The sequence below is a fragment of the Anomalospiza imberbis genome, chromosome 2, assembly GCF_031753505.1.
Source record: "Anomalospiza imberbis isolate Cuckoo-Finch-1a 21T00152 chromosome 2, ASM3175350v1, whole genome shotgun sequence".
Lineage (NCBI taxonomy): Eukaryota > Metazoa > Chordata > Aves > Passeriformes > Viduidae > Anomalospiza > Anomalospiza imberbis.
The window spans coordinates 4,262,299-4,282,036 of record NC_089682.1 but is presented as its reverse complement, the minus strand read 5'-3'; the positions used below and the strand labels follow the sequence as shown (position 1 = coordinate 4,282,036).

Sequence of the window (19,738 nt, the reverse complement as noted above, 5' to 3'; positions counted from 1 at the left end):
TTAGAGCTGGAACCACAGCAGGTCATAGGACTGGAAATATTTATGAATGTCCTTAACTCTCTGCAGAGAGCTTTGCACAGAGACAATTTCAGTTATTCTTTATTGAAATCTAAACAGATTATGTGTCTAAATAAAATAGAAAGCATCTCATGTAAGGCTGCTGGCTTGTTTATAAATTCTCAAATTTAATTCTGGGGGGCGGAAAAAGCCATAACAAACAACAAAACAGAAGGGAAAGGGAAAACCAACTGCTTTGGAGCTGAAGAAAACTTCTAACCTGCAAGCTTGGCTTTATGATAAGACACATTTCTGTGAGCTTTGAGGAGCCTGGAATTATAGACTAAATATCACAGCAGCCTCCCTCGCCTTGGACAACACTTCCTATGGATTTTATGGTTTTTTCTTTCTTTGTGTCAGGAAAAAAATGGGAATATCAAACACCTTAGTTCCTCATGAGCAACATCGTACTGTGGTGGCACTTCAGAAGCCTTGCCACTGATTTTCTTCTGCCAGGATATGAGTCATGATGGCCTCTCAAGGTGTCTTATGAAGGCTGAGTACATTGAGTGAGTGATACTTGGAGAAGAGAAATCCTGACCTTTCCCTCCACATCTCCTTTCCTCATCTGATCTTTGGGCTGGGTATCAAAATCCTTCCCAGGACTGTGACTGCAGGGCAGAGTTTAAGCAGGTTCTAGCATGCCCTGAGCAGCAGCCTGGTTTGTTTGAGGATGTTGTAGCAATGCCATAAAACTGAGTTATAGGTTTCCGTCCCCTTTGGCTCTGTGGGGACCTCTCTCCCCTTCCATGCAGAGGTCACACTGGAAACTTGCTTAGCAGAAGCGATTCTATCCAGTGGAGGTGACAAGTGCCACTGGCAAGAGTTGATTTGTTCTCTATTACCATTTGGCACAGGATTAGAACAGCCATCTGTTCTCTTAATTTCGATCAACCCAATTTAGGCTGCAATAACACAACGCTGTTAGATGTGTTTCCAACAAAGGAAAAATCAAATATGGTTTTTTAAATCATCTTGGGGGTAGCATTACCCCTATTTAAAGACTATCAGCATGCTGGGGGAAAAGGGCATGATAAAAGAATAATTAACATTGTGATTTTAAAATATTCTCATTTTCATAGAAGAATATGATGCACTAATTCGACAGGAAAGTGTTCACATTTTCTTATGAATAATACATGAGAACAATCTCACATAGGAAACCTAAACAGAATTTTATTTTAATCTCTAATATTATGCAGTCTAATGGAAAACATTAAAACCTTACATAAGAGCAATTTCATAATTGTTAATGTGACCTCTTCTCACTTAGAGAAACGAGCACATGATTTGCTAACACTGCTCAACTTTAAGGAAGTCAGTAGGTTAGTTAGGGCACTGGTCAGCAGACAGTAAAATGAGGGTTGTGTTTCAAACGTGTGGTGGGTTTGGGCCCTTGGTCAAGCCTAGATATGACCTAGTTTCCTCCACCTCTTCCTTGTTTTCTTTAGGACAGTGAGATCCACCTCTTTGGGGTCCATCTCTTTATCTCCAGACCAAGTGGTTTGCTAATATCTCAGATGAAGGCATGAATTTAGAGTTTCTGTCAGGGAATGAAACTTTGTTACGAAAAGCAGTTGGCAAAATATGCCAACTGTTAAAATGTTGGTGTAATGGCAAAAGATGGCACAGCTTGGTTGTGTTAAAGAGGTTTGATTTGAACACTGAGGTTTTCATACCAATAATTCTAGTTCTAGGACAGTCAGGTGTAGGTCACATCTACAGAAGGAGGGAAATCCCTAAATCCATGACTCTGAAAAGGAGATCACAGTTTTCCATGATGGGTTCAATTACTGGATGGGTGCATGGGGAAAAAAAAAATTATACAGAGGAAAATGTTGACATTTTGCATTCACTATGACCAGAACCAGAAATTTCAGAACTGAATTTATGTGCATGATCCAAGCTTGAAAAGGAACTTCAAAAAGTTGTTAAGGTGTTGAGTGAAATACAGGAATAGTTCAAGATATGAATGATTCACAGTAAATGATTTAGGAAGCTCAATCTGTATAACTAATTAAGGAGAAAGATGGTATAAAAGGTAATTTCCTCGTGTTCTGTAAGGACTTAAATGGGCAGAAGATTTCTGACTGTGGAGGAAATCTTTAATGAAGGCACAGTAAGATCCAATAACTGGGGCAAAGTCAGGTGAACCCAAACAATACACTAATTTTCAAAAGTAAGAATAATTGGAAGAATTTACCCAGGGCTATCACATGCTCTCCACTTACAAGAAATCTTTAATCATGACTAATGTCTTTTTAAGAAAGCTATAGTGTAACTTCCAGATATGGACTTGGGCAGGGGTTAATGGCAAAAGGATGGAAGTTGAAAATAAATTACTCTAATGGTCTTTCTAGTCCTTGGATCTATATATTTTCAGTCTCACCATGAGGCAAAGTTATGTATTATGTTGGATGCTGGGGAGAGAGTTACGGGTTCCATTCCCTTGTTTTCCACTGACTTTTATGAATTGAGTGACTCCATGTATCTCAGAGAGCTCCTCTGTAAAGAATTTAAATTTTCATAAAATCATAGAATGCTTTGGCTTGGAAGGGATCTTAAAGGACATCTAATTCAAACCCCCTGCCATGGGCAGGGACACTTTCCACTGGGCCAGGTTGCACAGAGCCCCATCCAATCCAGCCTTGGGTTTAAATTCTATTTTTAAACAAGTTTAAATACTATTTTAATAGTATTAGTAATATATTAGTATATATATTAGTAATATATATATATATATATCATATATTTCTATATCATATATTTATATATCATAATTATTATATATCATATATATCATATATTATTACTATATTATCATATATTAATATATTATATTAGTAATATATTACTATGATTGCCCACACTACCAAGGCAAGAGATAGTGAGTGTTCCTGGGAGCCTTTGAAGTCTCTGAATGAGACACATATTCCAGATATTGAACCAGGTTTTCAAAGGCATCAAGCATTGAAAGCCAAAAGAGATTTCAACATCCTGTAAATCAGATGCTGAAATTATTATAATCACTTATTCAAGGCATTAATACAAACACTGCTGAGGAGGAATAATAAATGGGAATTATGAGCTATATTTTGACAGTGGGTTTATTTTTTTTACATTGTTGTGAAGGAGGCTTCTCTGTCTTCCTCTCTTGAAGCCTGCTAGCAGCCAAACAAACAAAAAGCTTCAGTTGATCTGAAAGGATTTTTCACTTTAGAAAAATCTTTATTTGGCATATTAAGTAGGTGAGTCAAAAAAAATTAGACTTCGTTAGAGAAAAGCAGGGGCGATTAAATTAAATGTGCTTGAAGAAGAAAGCCCTCCCCTGGATCAACAGGGCACTGGGAGCTTGTCTGTCCCATCCTGGTGCTTTTCTAAACACTTTTTGAAGTACAGAAGGCAGAACACTCAACACTTCAGCTTTGTCACAGCTGACAGCCTGTCGGGTTTAATGAAAATGCTCTCAGTTTAGAAGATGACAGAAATTACATGCATTTCCCCTTTTATTTCTCTGTCATCTTTTTCTGTCTCGCGTTTCTACAGGAGAAGGATGGGTTGGTTATTAAAAGCATTACATAAGTATGCAAAATATGTTAAGAAGAAAAGAGGAAAAGGAAAATCTTTAGCCCTGCAATTATACACAATGTCTGTTGGTGGGAAATGTGGGATAACATCTGATATGTGGCAATAACTATTTACTTTCAGCTATCTTTGAAGAGGGTGAGAGAAAAATCTCTAGATAATGGTTTAAGTGAAGGTTTTATTGTACAATTGCCTGAGTAATTTCCAATAGGAAGATGATCTAAGTAATGTTAGATAGCTTGAGTGTGTTCATAACTTCTCCAGAAAATACAGCAAGATAACACTGAGCAATTTCTTGGCTCTGCAAAGCTTTTACATTCCTCTTTTATTAAGTGGTGGGCTTTTAATAAGTGTGTCTGCTCTCACAGAGCCAAAAGTGTAACTGCATCTGAAGAAACTCACTCACTGCCAGGGCTGAGCAGGGAAGGCTTCTCCTGCAAGTATCAGTGAGTACTACGAGTTCTGGAAATAGCCCACAAATCCTTTAAATTCATCACCCGGCCACTCCACATCCTCATCCACATCCACAATCCACACCCCAGCTGTGATTCCAGAACTGCTCTCTAGAGTTTAAAGGGAAGCTCTGAATTTGATCTTCTCACTTAATTTCTGTGGCAGCTTTTTTCATGCTTATCCTGAGAAGAGAGACAAATTTGACTACTAACGATGCCCTGTGTAGACCACCTCTCAAAACTGTGCAGAGCATCTGAAAATAGTGACAGCTGTGGAAGACCACAGAGGAAGGTGTGACACTCACATTCTCTGGACAGAGAGACATAATTCTGTCCCTCAGGAGAAGCACAGAGAGAAGAAGAGAAAACAATCCTTCTCTATCTCTGCTCCTCTGTTTTCCCCATGTGGAATGTGGTGTGGAGATTGTTTACCTGCAGTGATTGCTGGGTTGGATTCTGGTGAAGGTTGTTTGGGGTCAGTGACCAATGGATCCAGCTGTGGCTTGGGCTCTCAGCAGAGTCACGAGTTTGAGTTAGTTAGACAGGTAAGGAAGAAGTAAGTATGTAGAATAGGATAGTCTCTCTTTAAATAGTATATTAATGTAATGTAGTGTAGTTTTAATAAAGCTATCCTTCAGCCTTCTGATCTGGAGCAAGACATCATCATTTCTTCCCTGAGCTGGGGTTCTCCGCATTTTACTATAAGGAAGGGATTTATTTTTAAACTTTGGCCCCATTTGTGTGATTTTATACTTGTTTATACAATCGTGCCCAAAGGTGTGAAATGGAATAATGGAGAAATTGAATTATGAAGAGAAATGGAATTATATGTATTTAGCAAAGGTGAAGATGGACCCCAGAAAAGAAAGCTTCAGGAAGCCTTCACATGCATGAGGGGCACATTTCTGCCTCTCAGCTCTTTAGGCTCCACTCACTTGACACAAATGCACAGCAGGTGCAGATTTACTGGAGGGACCAAAACAATCCCAACCACCCCATTAACACCTTTTTATCTGTTCCTGGGCCTGTGGTGTGTTTGCAACCTCTCCACTGTCATCCACCCTGGCACAGCTTGGTACCAGAATCATATCCCAGCTGGAAAAGCCTGATGTAAGCCTTGCCTGGGCTGCAGAGGATGTGTGTGCACAGAGCAGGCAGGGCTGGGGGCACTGCTGAGGGCAGGCACAGGGCTGGACCCCTGTGCTGCCTGAATTCAGAGCTGGTGGATGGATGCTCACACAGCTGGAAACAAAAGCAAGGCAGGGCTGGCTTTGCTGCACCCCCCAAGCCAAGCCTTTAAATGTGATTCCCACCTCCTGAAGCTGTCATTTTGTGCTGCCCATGGAGCATAAGGGAGACAACTGTGCCTCAATTACCTGTAGTTCTTACAACATATTCCCTGGAAAAGGTAGATTTGCTTTATGAATATTTCAGGAGTGCAGAAACTGCTTGTGAACCGAAGTCTGACATCTCGTGGTTTTCACACCAACATTCTAAATATCCTTCTAATCTAAATTTAGGGGTGAAGGCAAGCCTTGTTAAAGGGTAGAGATGTTGAGTAGCACTATTTGATAAGAAGATAGGGTGGCACAAATGGTTTTGAGTAATGTGTACACTCAGTGTTCTGAGTGAGTGGGAATGTGAAAGGAAAAGGAAGAAACACTCAGCATAGGGCAGGACATTAGATCAAGGAGTTACAGTATGTCTTACTGGTTTAATTTATTGCTACTACATGTGTATATAATTTCATCCAAACATTACAACTAACATATTAAAATGTAAGATGTAAGAGAGCTTTACTTTTTTTCATGTAAGCTTTTCAATGCCACATTTCAGACATTTGGCTGTGAAACTGAACTATTACTCATTCAGGTGATTTTACTGCTGCACTCTACAATATCTTTGTTCCTAAGTCTTCTCTATGCAAGCAATTTAAGTTTTCAGAGGCATATGAAGTCAGTATGATTTCTGTATACAAGAAAAAACCTCTCTAGCCTGTAAATCTGTAAATCCACCAGGGCTGGAGTACATTGTTGCTCATGGCTGAGGAGAGAGCACTTCTCACAGTTCTCTCTCCTCCTTTTCACCTTCCCTTGCTCCACTCTTCTTCCTCAGCAAAGGAGCTCAACACCTTCTAGGCCTCAGTTATGGTGATTTATTTTCACAGAATCCCAGGATCCCTGAGGCTGGAAAAGCCCTCCCAGCCCATGGAGTCCCAGCTGTGCCCCATGCCCACCCTGTTCCCAGCCCAGAGCTCTGAGTGCCACCTCCAGGGGACACCTGCAGGGATGGGCACTCCAAAGCTCCCTGGGCAGCCCCTGCCAAGGCCTGAGCAGCCTTTCCATGGGGAAATTCCTGCTGCTGGCCAAGCTGAGCCTGCCCTGGCCCAGCCTGAGGCCGTTCCCTCTCCTCCTGTCCCTGTTCCCTGGAGCACAGCCCGACCCCCCCAGCTGTCCCCTCCTGGCAGGGAGATTTAGAGAGAAATAACATCACCCCTGAGCCTCCTTGTCTCCACGCTAAACAACCACTTATTTAACCCGGGTGTTGTTATTTAATAATTCTGGATAGTTCAAAGGATGGGAGAGATGGGCTGGTGTTGTTTTATTCAATGTTCTCTGCTTTGAGGGTCAGACTGGTGACATTAAATGGTTATTTTTTTCCCAATTTCTTTTATATTATGGTTTAAAGGATATCATCCTCTGTAATGAAACCATTTCCTTTCTGTCTTCTCTCTGTTGGATTGCTTTCCCACTGATGCATCTGTGAGCAAGCATCCTGACTACACTTAATTATTAAAAAGTCATTGCTCAAACAGAGCTCTGAAGAAAAGGAATTCTTTCTTTTCTTTCTTACTGCATATTACTGGATATTAGTTCATAATGGGTTTCACCCTTGTGTATTTCTCCCCTGATTCTGGAGCCTGATATATTTTATAATACCTAGGTACAGGTACATATATTGTGAGAGCTACCAGCTACAGAGAAATTTAGCAGACATGAAAAGGAAAAGATACTCACATTTGCCTCAGTGTAAAAGTTTTGGAAAAGCACACACAGTTTACACTACAGTATTTTTTAAGTGTACATATTAACCAGGTGAGGGTTAAGTTTACAATGCATTCTCAACACATTATTTAAATTTATTATACTATGGAAAGTGCATTGGAGCAAACATGTACCGTATTGATTTTTGGGGGGTTTATGTCCTTGTTTTTAAAGTGGGCATGAAACAGAACAGAGAAATTCTGTGCGTGCCAAATGATCAAAACTGCTCATGTAACCATACAAACAGTGGTATTTTCCACATATTCTAGAGCTAATAATAATTATTTTAAAAAGGTCATATTTGAAAAAAACGTAACCTGTAATACTTTTATTTTGAGAGAACAGTGGTAGAAACTCTGACCTTGAACATGTCAGACTTGTTTGGTTTTGGAGATTGTGGCTTTGCTGGGCAGGGTGGGGTGGGACTGCTCCTCACACTGGAGCTGTTTAACTTGCAGGCATTGCAGGTGTGAGCAGCTTCCCTGCCTCTCTAGCCCCTACAGCTCTGCTGCTGAACTGCATCAGATCATCCTACAATACTGAACTAAACTGGGCTAATGCATTGGTTCTTTACCCCTTATTTTATTTCAGATGGTCCTTGTATGTTTGTTAATAGTTATATAGACCCTGGCACATTTCTTTCCTTCATTCCTCACATTTTCCTTAAAGATCACTCTTTTTCTGCACATGAAGTGCAAATAAAATACACATTAATTCATTCCTTTTGTGCATTTACAGTGAGGACTTGGTGAGCTTGGAATTATCAGCTTCAAACCTGGCAACAAAAAATCTTCAGGCCTTATGTCCTCCATCCCCCAGTGTGAGAGTAACAACCTGCAGATATTTTAAACCCTGCAAATTCTTGTGTCTTTCAGGACCTAGATTTCTCATCACATCCACGGGAGCCTTGTATATTTTAGACGTACAAAATGAAGATGGACTGTACAACTACCGATGTATCACAAGGCACAGATACACTGGAGAAACACGACAGAGCAACAGCGCAAGACTTTTTGTATCAGGTGCTCCTTTTCTGCATCTTGCTAAATGAAATGCTGCCTGTGTCTCTCTCTAGTGTGCTCAGCTGGCAAGGCACATTCTTGTGTGTTTTCTGTCAAATGGAAGTGGGGAGCTGCTGTGAAATTAGATGGGCCGTTTTAAAATTCTTTATGGTTTAAATATGTTTTTCACATCTTAGTGGGCATTTCCTGAAGACCCATAGGGTGCACCTGCATTCAGCATGGTGATTTTTAGCGGGTTTAGAGTACTTTATACAGGGACTGTGGATGGGATTCATCCCTCCAAAACTAGATTTGTTCAGGGGAACTTAATCACCTTAACCTCACTGTTTAGCTAAAGAAGAGGAACACTTTTAGGGGTAGTGTACCTGCCCTGCTTTTGGGGTGATCTGAACTGCCCCATGGTGCCTGTTCCTCTCTGTTGACCTCAGCAGGAGTTCAGGACATTGCACTCAGCTGTAGATATTTCCACCTCAGGATTCTCAGGTTACCTGAGGTGCATTTCAGCCTTCCTTTTCATTCATGCCGTTCCTACCTATACTAAAGTAAGCAAGTATTAAAGTAGCTATGATCCTATAAGAAGTTTAAGGAAAGAAAGATAAAAAAGTAATGAAGATCTTATATCCTCACAAAAAAAGTATTTCAGAGATAAATAATGAAAACCTTTACCTTTAAACAACTAATCTTTAAAATAATACCCTATAAGTTAACATAACCCATAAATACAACTATAAGAAAAGCTTATAAAAAATAAGAGAGATTTCACAATTACAAATTTTCCCAGGTGACTGCTATTCATAAAAATTATAAACCACAAAAAACTATTTTCTTATAAAAAATCTCTATAACATTAATTAAAAACTTCTCTCCCTAAGTAAACAAAAAAAGATTATTCTAAAAGTAGTAAACTGACTAAAATCTTAAATTTTATTTCTTTATACTATCATTAAGAAAGAAAAAGTTATAAGAAGTGTCCTAAAAGTTTTATTCTAATGCTTATTGCTCTTAATAAGTAATGATTAATAATTAAATTGGTTTATTAATAATAAAATAATTTATTAATGATTTATATTATTAATAAGATACATATTAATTTTTTTCTTTATACCCTTTTACAATTTTAAACTTACCTCACCTTTCTCCTAATCCTACATCACAAAAATAAATAAATACACTCTAATAAATACACTAGTAATCAACCAACACTAAACCCACCACTCTCATTAATACATTAACAAAAAAATCTTAAATTGATGACCCAAAACCACTACACATGGGGAAAGCAGCATGTTCCTCTGCTTCCAGGAGGGATCTCCAGCCAGCAGGAGGTGACCAGAACTGTGCCAGTGCACCCAGGGGTGCTGCAGGCAGACAGGAGGACTGGGTGGCAGCTCTGGGCTGAGTCCCAGGGCAATTTGTGCAGCAGGTGGGAAAACGAGAAGGTGGATGGGCTATTTTACCTTTTCCCTGTAGTTTTAAATGAACTCCTGATCGTTGTGTGTGTGTGATGGACAGTTGGGTTCCTCACAGTCACCACACACTCAGGGCTCTCAATACATTGCTGCTCCAACACAGATTTTTTCCCCATTTTTTCTCTGTGAGAGGCAATGCCAGTTGTGGGTGAGGTGAAGGAGGAGCTGATCCCAAGCCTGGGTCTGGAACTTGCTCTCAAACATTTCTGTGTAGGACTAGCACTTCTCCACCTCCCCTTCCCATCCCTCATTCGCTGCTTGTCCATAACTGCTCCCTTTGTCTGCATGTGAGCAAATCCAGAGTGGTTTTCCTACATCCACAGAGCTCACTGAGGCTGTATCCCAGACTTTCTCCCCAAATCCTTACCCTGCATAAACCATCCCCACCATCCCACTGAAAGCCCCACATTGCTTTTTCTCCTTTTCCCTCTTGCTAAGTTTCCTTAAAGGTCAGTCAGGATTTGGTGACTTTCCCAATCTGACAGTCAGTGGGGTCATTCCCCTTTTGACCCTTTCCTCTCCTCTTCTGTCAGAATAAAACTCCAGTGGTCAGGTCTCACCTCTCCACCCCTCTGTTTGAGAGCCCTAAGGGAGACAGAGATGAGCACAAGGTTATTATTAACCTGCCTCTTGCCCTCCTCCAAAATGGACATGGTATTCAATACAATCAAGTATTCTGGAGCCCTCTGACCTCACAGGCCAGTACTTAAATATAGAAATTATTAAAAAAAAAAAAAAAATAGTGGGATTGTTCATGTTAGAATCACTTACCAGTCAGTTCCAGGAGTTTCTTCCTTTGATAGGTGTCCCCCTGTGGGTAGAACTCTTGCCTCTGCTTTCCCCAACCAGATGAAGAAGTTCTCCTGGACAATAATCTGCCTGCTGTGGTCTTTTGAGAACAGGCAGGATTCTACCCTTCCAGCTGGCTCCATAATATGGTCTGCTTCCGTGTGAAATCACGTTAAGGCTGAGCCAGTGGGAACATAAATAAAATCAGACTTGTATCTTGGTTACCACAGGAAAAATTCTGGTTATCTCACTGAACAAAACTGGGGAAATGAAAGCTACGTCTTGTTTGAAATTTAGGACAAACAAACACCCTAAATGATGTGCTCTGTCTGGAGTTGCCTTTTCTATTCTCCTCCACAGACCAAACTGAAGTAGCAAATTTTACCTGTGTGCAATAACTGGCTTTTTTAATTCAACAGAATTAATTATTCTTGATCAGGGCTCTGCTTTCCAGTCCTGTTAATCTACTGAGCAAGTGCAGCAGTCAGGGGCAGAGTTTGTCTCTAAATATTTCTCTAACAGCTTTTCCTTTTTCTTTACTGGGATTTGTATTTTTAAAGAGTGACTCCTTTAAGAACTGGGATCAGAGAATCCATGAACATAGCTCTGAAAAGTCTACTTGCATGAGACCTACATTTTTGCCTGCCTTTTCCATCCATATTTGCTCTTCACTTGTTTGGGATGAAATAGTTTGTGGTGGATGTTTCTTATGTTTCCTGGCCACATTTAACACAAGTTAAGCTTCATTATTGTTTTGAAACAGTGAGAATGGTAATGTGCAGATAATAGCAAATAAAATAAAAAAAATTAACAAAAATGGTGAATAACTAATATGCCTATATTAACGAAAAAAAGAAGTTTCAAGTTTCATTTTGAGTAAGAACATCTCCTTGAAATTACTCGACCTTTCTAAATAAAATTAACCCAAAGCCATTAACATGCAACAGAATATACTTCTAAGATTCATTATAATGTCCTTTTGCAACAAAAATTTTGTTCTGCCATGAATCCCATCTCCCAAAATCATTACTGCTTTTTAACCTCCACACTCCGAAAAATCCTTATAATTTTTAAAGCACAAAAATTTTCCTCTTCTGTCTTTCAAAGAAGGTCCAAAGTAGAATATTTTCAAACAATATTTTTGCCTCAGTTTTTCACCACTGTCCTTGATGGAAGTCATTTGCCGACTGTCAAAGCATTGTAAAATAATAATTGAAAAGAGGCTGAACACATATTGGAGCTGGGTTATGTTAATTTGGTATTTTTTGCCTCATTGCAGGTGATTGCAAATGAGCCCTTGGGTTTCTTTTGTGCTTTGCTTGTTTTTTGGTTTTTGGGGGTTTTTTTTTGCCCTTAACTGGAATATATGAACTGTACGAGTTATAAATAGGAGTCTGTTCCAGGGACAACCCAAAGAAATGTTTTTACTGTCCATTTAAATGTATAATATATATTAATATATAATATATATTTTCTTCCACAGAGTGGAAGAAAACAGGTCACTGGAATCATATCTTGTCTATCCCTGAATATATTTGTAAAACCTCCTCTATAACAACAGGTGAAATTTTCTTCATTACGCAGGCAAATCTCAGTTTAGCTGTCCTGCAACTGGGACTCCAGGCTGTGCTGCTGCTGACAAGGCTCAAGTTGAGAAGGAACAAAGGGAAATGACCCTGGGACAGAGAATCCAGGATCTGCTGTGCTGCTTGAGTAGGAATGCACAGATAATACCTCTAAAAGACAGTTATGCTTTTTTTATTATTTAAATATTTAATTATTACTTGCAACTGAAGAAATTGATTTCCTGTGCATATAACCTTCTTAAGAGCCAGAAGCTGTAATTTCTTGCCTGCTTGTGGTTTTACTCTCAGTTAATTCCCCACAAAAGAATCTGTGCCTGGTAACAGGGACGCCTGATGACCCAAGGGGTGAGAGAAGAGCTGGCTGATCAATTAGTCGAATTGACATTGGCCTTCCCAGCAGCATCCTGGCAGATTGTGCTTTCACTGAGCCAGACATAAACAACATGGCAAGCTCAAAAATTTGTCCCATCTTGGTGCCAAATGTGGACCTCGAGGCCACTGATTCATCCAAAACCACTCATTTAACCACCACAAACGTCTTCATAATGAGACACTCAGCAAGCTGAATGTGGCTTTGCCCTCAGTGGCTCAATGTTTTCTTGGCACCTAGAAAGCAGAAAAACTTCTGCTGTCACCTTTCACTGGACTTGGCATTTTGGGGGTTTTATCGAGATATAGTCACACCAAAAAAAAAAAAATAGTCCATTTTTTAATATCATGGTTTTGGTTTCTGGATTGATAGTTAAACTTGAATAGCCTTAAGATGTTCGCTCTCCTGGGTGCCCTCCCAGTTGTGGCTGCAATTTATAAAGATATATTTAAGCTCGTTTTAAACCAGCTAGCTCAGGTACTGATTACTTTTGGAATAGCTTGAATTCAGCATGCACTGCTCCTTTAATCTCTCCAGCTCCGTACAGGAACCTGCTGCAGCTGCCCTGTGAACAGCACCTGAGTTTGCTTAGTTAGAATGACTCTTGAAAATGCCAGAACTGTGGCAATCACACCTACAGCCAGTCAGCTGTGATTAGGTATACCCAAAAAGAGGTCCGTGTGTCAGGTAGGAGCTGGTCAGCATGTGGATTTTCTTTGTGAGACAGAAATCCTAGCAAAGCGTGTGCCTCTGATGAGAAAATACTTTGATGAGTATTTGTTCAGTATTTTTGTTGCAATAGCTCCAGGATGGGTGGCACAAAAATTTTAAATAGTGTCAACCTCTGTCTCCAAAATTTTCAAAGTGGAAATTACAAACCAAGCACTATTTCTGATGGGTACATGCACCTCTGGTGAAGGAAATCCTGCCAGACATCTGTGAGATACATAAATCTGTGCCAGGTGCTGCACAAGTGAGGGCTGCAATTGTCAGCAAATTGAGCACAGAAAGATGCACTATTAAGCTGTAAGTTGGTCTTGTCACGTTAAGTTCTTTTCCCACAGAAGAAGAAAAGGCTTGTCTGTCATTTTGACTGCAGATAGAAATCCCTGTGCCTTTGCCCATTTGTCTCCTGACAAGGGAATAAATTGCTCCTTTAATTCAAAGCCTTCAGACCACCGAGAGAAGGGACAATGTGTTGGCTCCAATCTAGTCGAGAAGTGGCAATAATTGCTAAGGCAACACATTTCTGGCTCTCCGTGCCTCTCACAGGGAACATGAAGGATGACCAGCAAAACGTTTGCCACCTGGAAAAAATCCAGTGAGAGGATTTCCAAGCAGTGATGAGTTGCTTCAGCAGCTTGTGCTGCTGGATCCCAGCCACCACAACTCAAACTGGTGGCTGGGTCAGAGAAGCAAACTGTAGTGCCCAAAACACTGGGCAGGCGAGTCAGAAAATGCAGGAGAAAAAAATATTGACACATTGCTTAGTGAGTTAATATTAAATCTCTGGCTGAAAAAGAGTTCCTCTGTGTTTTCCTGTTTCAGACCCAGCGAATTCAGCTCCATCTATCCTAGATGGGTTTGACCACCGCAAAGCCATGGCAGGACAGCGAGTGGAGCTGCCTTGCAAAGCATCAGGGCACCCGGCACCAAAGTACCGCTGGCTGAAGGACAACGTGCCCTGGGAGCCCGACAGCCGCTTCCGGCAGACGGTGACGGGGCTGCTCATCGAGAACACGCGGCCCTCGGACTCGGGCAGCTACGTCTGCGAGGTGTGGAACAACTACGGCACCGCCGAGGTGATCGGCCGCCTCCATGTCAAACGTAGGTCGTGGGCTGGTGTTTCCAATCACAGGGGAGAGCTCAGACCAGTCCCTGCCTGGGACAGGTTTCTGGCAGTGGACAGCAGCTTTTTTTGAGGTGGCCAGTGTTATGAGTAGATGTGGGAGTTTAGGTAAGTCCCTGCTTTTTGCCCGGGCCTCTGGATGTTTACTGAGGTGGCCAGCACCACAAAACCCACTCTCATTCACAAGTTCTTCAATAATGCCTGATTTGGTCTATTATAGAATAAGTTAACCATTTAATAGACATAAAACTAACAGACATAGGACTTAAAACAGACTATATACTATACAGGAATAAAAAAAAAGGAGACTACTAGTAAATAAATACATCAGGAGGCTAAAAGTACAATTAATTTTACAGCTAGCAAAGAAACAATTTAACTTAGGAACCAATGTTTCTTACCAACCAATTTATCATGGACCACACATCGAAATCCTCTCCCTCAATTCCTAAGAATGTAACCATGGAATCTGCATCCCAACTCCTGGGAGAAGTCCCGTATGTTTATCAGGGGGTGTGTGTAGTAGGATTCTGCCTCTGTGATAATTCATGTGTCTTTTATAGTCTTTGTAAAACAATGTCTCTCAGTCAAAAATATTTATTTTTCTTTTATCTTTTCCCACATCTGCTCTCCAGACTAAGATGTTGATTCCTAGCTGGGGCCTGAGCCCTTTTGGCAACAGAGATGACCCCTTTGGGCCTTTCACCCACCTGGGTTATCTCTTCCATATGCACCAACCATTTGTGGTAGAGAGGGGGAGGACATGTCCTGCCACAGCCAGCACCCCAAAATCCACTCTCATTCCCAAGTCCTTCATAATGACCACTCAGGTCTACTACAGCATGAATTATTTAGAATAGACACAAGGAAAACAGACACAAGACTTTAAAAAGACTTAGCACGCAGGATAACACAAAAAGAACTACTAGTAGAGAAAAACACAGCACACAATAATAAAGGTACCTGTGTTACAGCTAGTGAAGAAATAGTTTAGGATTAGGAGATTAGATTAGATAGAGATTTAGATTAGGAGTCAATTTCACCTACCAGTGAATGATAGTGATGTGCAGAAGTCTCCTAATTTCTCTCAACCCCAGGGAAGTATCTCGATACCAACATCTCAGTGTTGAGGAGATCTCTCCACACACTCAGAAAGAATATGAGATTTCTGATTTTATGAAAATCATAGTGGTCTTTAATAATGGCAAAAGTAGTTGTTTGTTGGTCACTTATTTCTGCTTATCCTTTCCCATGCATTCAGATCAGGATGTTTATTTCTGCCTAAGGGTGATTTGAGCTGAGATAATTCATCATAAGACAAACCGTTGGGGCCTAGTTTAGATTTGGAGAAGTAGATAAATCTTTTGCTGTGTCAGGGGGTGAAAGCTCCTGTCACAGTTGATTGTTGGTGTTGTTGCATGATATCAAAAGAGAAAAACCCTTGCAACAGTGCTGAAATAGTAAAATAAAAACCAGACCTTGACTGGAAGCTTCTGGGTGTCCCAGTGGTCATGGGCACACCCAACACTGGATCTCTACAATTTTATAAGTTTAACAAATTAGTATTCTTAACAAATATTGTCCAATTAAAGGGCAGTTGGTTATGTAATTTTTGGAGTAGGTCCAGGGTTCCTTTGCCCCACTTCTTGTTATGTCTGCTCAGATTCTGGTTGTGAAACAAAATGTTCTTCTTGTAGGTCCTCTACCTGAAAATGGGACAAAACAGTATTTCAGGAATGTGTTAGAAGGGTAGCTTTTTGTTCTAAGTTTGAGAGAAAGGGTGGGAAAAATACTAGGAGCTACATAACTCCGTGATAATATTCTTCAGAGCTACAAATATATGAAAAATTCATAAAAGCAAAACTGTTTAGGCATCAGTATCAAGTTGTTATCTTACCTTGCCGTTCATTCTGTTTCCTTAATTTATCCTAGCAATGATTAAAGTCCTCAAAGTTGTGGAATGACACAAAGCAGGCTCTGTGGAGATGAGTTAGTTGGCCAATTGAGCGATCAGAAGTGCAAATGGATGCAATTTCCAGTGTAGCTCTATAATTTATCACATGGAGGATATGTAATTTAGAAGCATGAATTGGGTGCTGGAAAAGAAATTGCAAATGTTCTCATAAATAAAGCTGCCAAACTCTCATTGCCATGACTCATGGTGCTCAGTAATATTGAATACTCATACTTCCCCTCAGTCGAGTATTCATGTGTGAATATTCTGAATGTTTCACAAATTCTACAAAGATAATTATTACTTCAGGAGCACCACTCTGGAAAAGTGTTATGCTACTACTGTTGAAAAAACTACAAAATTATTTCCTGGAATAGAAATAATGCTCTGTGAACTAACATTTCCACCTAGACAGCATGACTAGCAAACTGAAAAGGAAGAAGTTTTTGAGAAGGTCAGGCCATAAAAATATCCTCACAAATAATTGCACATAATGTTTTTGGGCAAAATAAAACTGAGGTGAAAAATCTGCTATTCGCAAGTTATAACTGAGGAGCTTTGTTTCTAAATGTATTCATCAAAATACTCATAAAAAAAAGAGTTGAATTCCATCTATCTTGTATGATGCAAAGTCCAGACTTGCAGAGACATGATGTAATTGTACTGTTGATGATACCCAAAGCATCTCCAGTGCCTGGTGATGTGTTTTTCCTAATGACTCTGCACTCAGACAGACAGTGGAAATTGTCTGGATCAGGCTGGCAGGAAGTAAAAGCTGGGCAAAGAAACTTTACCCTCCTCTGCAATGGAGGATGTGGCTCGCTTGCGTCATCATGGCTCTGGGATATGAATGATGCACTTGAGTGTGACTACTATTTTTAATGGATTGTTGCCATTTTTTTTGCTATTGTAGTGTTTTTATAGGAAACAGAGATATTCAGTGACTTTTAACATGCATCTGAGCACAGATCAATTATTGCTTTGGACCTTTGTCTGTAATCCAGAATGTCTGAGGCCACTGTGTGTTTTTTTTCCAGGCCTCTGTTCCTGATTAACCACTATGGATTTATTCCAACCTTGATGTTATAAAATATTTAATCAAATGAACAAGTTTCTTTTCTTTTTTAAGTGTGCTTGTGCACATGTGTGTGTATGCAAACTGCTAAAAGAAAAAATAGGATGGTCTTTATTTTGTGTCAGAGATAGTATCAGTGGTGATAGCAATCCCTTATCTTTATAAGAAAATCAAACCAATTTATACAAGGCATGGGATGAAATCTGTGTTCTACAGTGCTGATAAATCCTAAGTGGCAGGATAAAGATTGTTTTCCTTGCATTTACATTTATGACTTTTCTTCAGTACTGTTCATCTTCTTTTTTTGCCTTGTAAAATTTGAATCCTCCTGTCCCACTGTTTCTTTAGGCTGATTTGAAAATATTGTAATCCTCCCACATCAAAGCAGAAAATCTGGTGAGTCCACACACTAAAACACTTCCATGTGGACATATCAGATGGATATCCATGGGTGTACCTGCATTAACATCTTCCACTCTTGAAAGCTAATCTTGTAATTGGCATTTATTACACTTGCTAACATCAGGGAGTAGTTTGGGAAAGTGTAAGTTTGGTTCCTTTTGCCAGAAATTAAACCAGAAAATGAGTTTCAGGAATGCACTTAATGCACAAGAATCAAATGTCCACACTGAACTAATGTAAAATACCATCCTGTCCTCCCAAAACCTGTGCAGTGCCATGTTAAATGCCTCAGCACTAGTGGTGTCACTTGTAGGTCTGATCCTACTGTTGACCTGGGCATGGGATTATGTGTTGAATTTGTTATCCCTGCAGATCTATTTTTTTTTTTTTTTGTCATGGGTGTTGGTAGCAAAAATGGTTTTTTAGACCAATAGAGTTATCTAGTATTTGCTTTGGCTTTGGTGTTTTCTTTTAAGAAGGCTACAGCTGTGATTTTTATTGTTCTCCTTGACTGAGAGCTGATTTGTTAGTTGCACACAAATGCACATTTATACTGAATACTCTCTCTGTTTCCCTTTCTATCTCCCTTATTTCGACTCAAACCTCCAGAACCGCTAAAAGCCACCATCAGCCCACGTAAAGTCAAAAGCAGCGTCGGTAGCCAAGTGTCCTTGTCCTGCAGCGTGACGGGGACTGAGGACCAGGAGCTGTCCTGGTACCGCAATGGGGAAATCATCAACCCTGGCAACAACGTGCGCATCACCGGGGTCAACCGCGAGAACCTGATCATGGACGGCATGGCCAAGAGCGACGGTGGCGCCTACCAGTGCTTTGTGCGCAAGGACAAGATGTCAGCTCAAGACTATGTCCAGGTGGTGCTGGAAGGTCAGTCGCCACCTGCCTGGCAGTTCTGGTTTCCAAAATTGCACACAAGTCGTCTTTGGTGCTGTTGTTTTAGAGTGGTGGTGCCCTTAAAGATCTAGAGATGAAGCAATGTGCTTTTGAGACAATATTCACAGAATCACTGGGTTGGAAGAGACCTTCAAGATCATCAAGTCCAACAGAGCCCCAACACCTCAACTAAACCCTGACACCCAGTGCCACATCCAGGCTTGTTTTAAACACACCCAGGGATGGTGACTCTACCACCTCCCTGGGCAGCCATTCCAGAACTTTATCAATCTTTCTGTGAAAAACTTTTTCCTAATATCCAACCTGTAATTTCCTTGGTGCAGCTTAAGACTTTATCCTCTGGTTCTGTCAGTGCTGCCTGGAGACAGAGCCCAGCCCCACCTGGCTACAACCACCTTTCAGGGAGTTGTAGAGAGTGATAAGGTCACCCCTGAGTCTCCTTTTCTCCAGGCTGAACACCCCCAGCTCCCTGAGTCGTTCCTCACAGGGTTTGTGTTCCAAGCTATTCACCAGCTTCGTTGCCCTCCTCTGGATGTTTTCAAGCGTCTCAATGTCCTTCCCAAACTGAGGGGCCCAGAACTGGACACAGTATTGGTATAGGAGGAAATCTATAATAAAAATAGGAAGGTATAGGACCTGGTCTTTAATTGGAGGCCTCCAGGGGCAGATATAGAAAAATACCCACCCCACACAGGGTGAATACAGTTTTATAAGTTTAGCAAATCAGCATAATTGACAGGAATTCCCAATTAGAACCTCAAGTAATGAGGTAATTATCCCCCTTGGTTCCACCTCTTCTGGAGGCCCCCTTTCTTGCTACTAGCTGTCCTTTGTTTATGAGAAAGTGTCCTGGGAGGGTAGCTCATCCAGGAAAAAGCAAGCTAGGACTGGGGCCTTTGGGAATGTGTTTTGTCTTTCTGTCTATCAGGGTAGGAAAAGTACTGGAGTGAGCTAGGAACTCCATAACTATACAATAATGGTCTACAGAGTCATGAATATATATGTAGAACATATAAAAGCAAAAATCATTTTGGCATCTGTGGAGTTTATGAAAAAGAGGGTACTCATGAAATGTCTATGGGGTTTATTGTGCCCTACTCATAAGAGAATGGAAAAATCAATTTGGAAAAAAAAAATTCCTTCCCAAGCAGGTCTCTGTCAAAAAACCAAAC

General features: G+C 40.5%; 1 protein-coding gene across 6 annotated transcripts in view; it reads left to right on the top strand.

Annotated features, from left to right (window-relative positions):
• The window catches only part of DSCAM (DS cell adhesion molecule), a 443,286-nt gene that overhangs the window by 245,108 nt on the left and 178,440 nt on the right, over positions 1-19,738 (top strand). For all 6 annotated transcript variants that reach the window (XM_068179584.1, XM_068179590.1, XM_068179585.1 and 3 more), the window contains exons 4-6: positions 8,014-8,160; positions 13,923-14,201; positions 18,264-18,539. In XM_068179584.1, the coding sequence (XP_068035685.1) occupies positions 8,014-8,160; positions 13,923-14,201; positions 18,264-18,539 (702 nt within the window). The remainder of the gene's footprint in view (positions 1-8,013; positions 8,161-13,922; positions 14,202-18,263; positions 18,540-19,738) is intronic.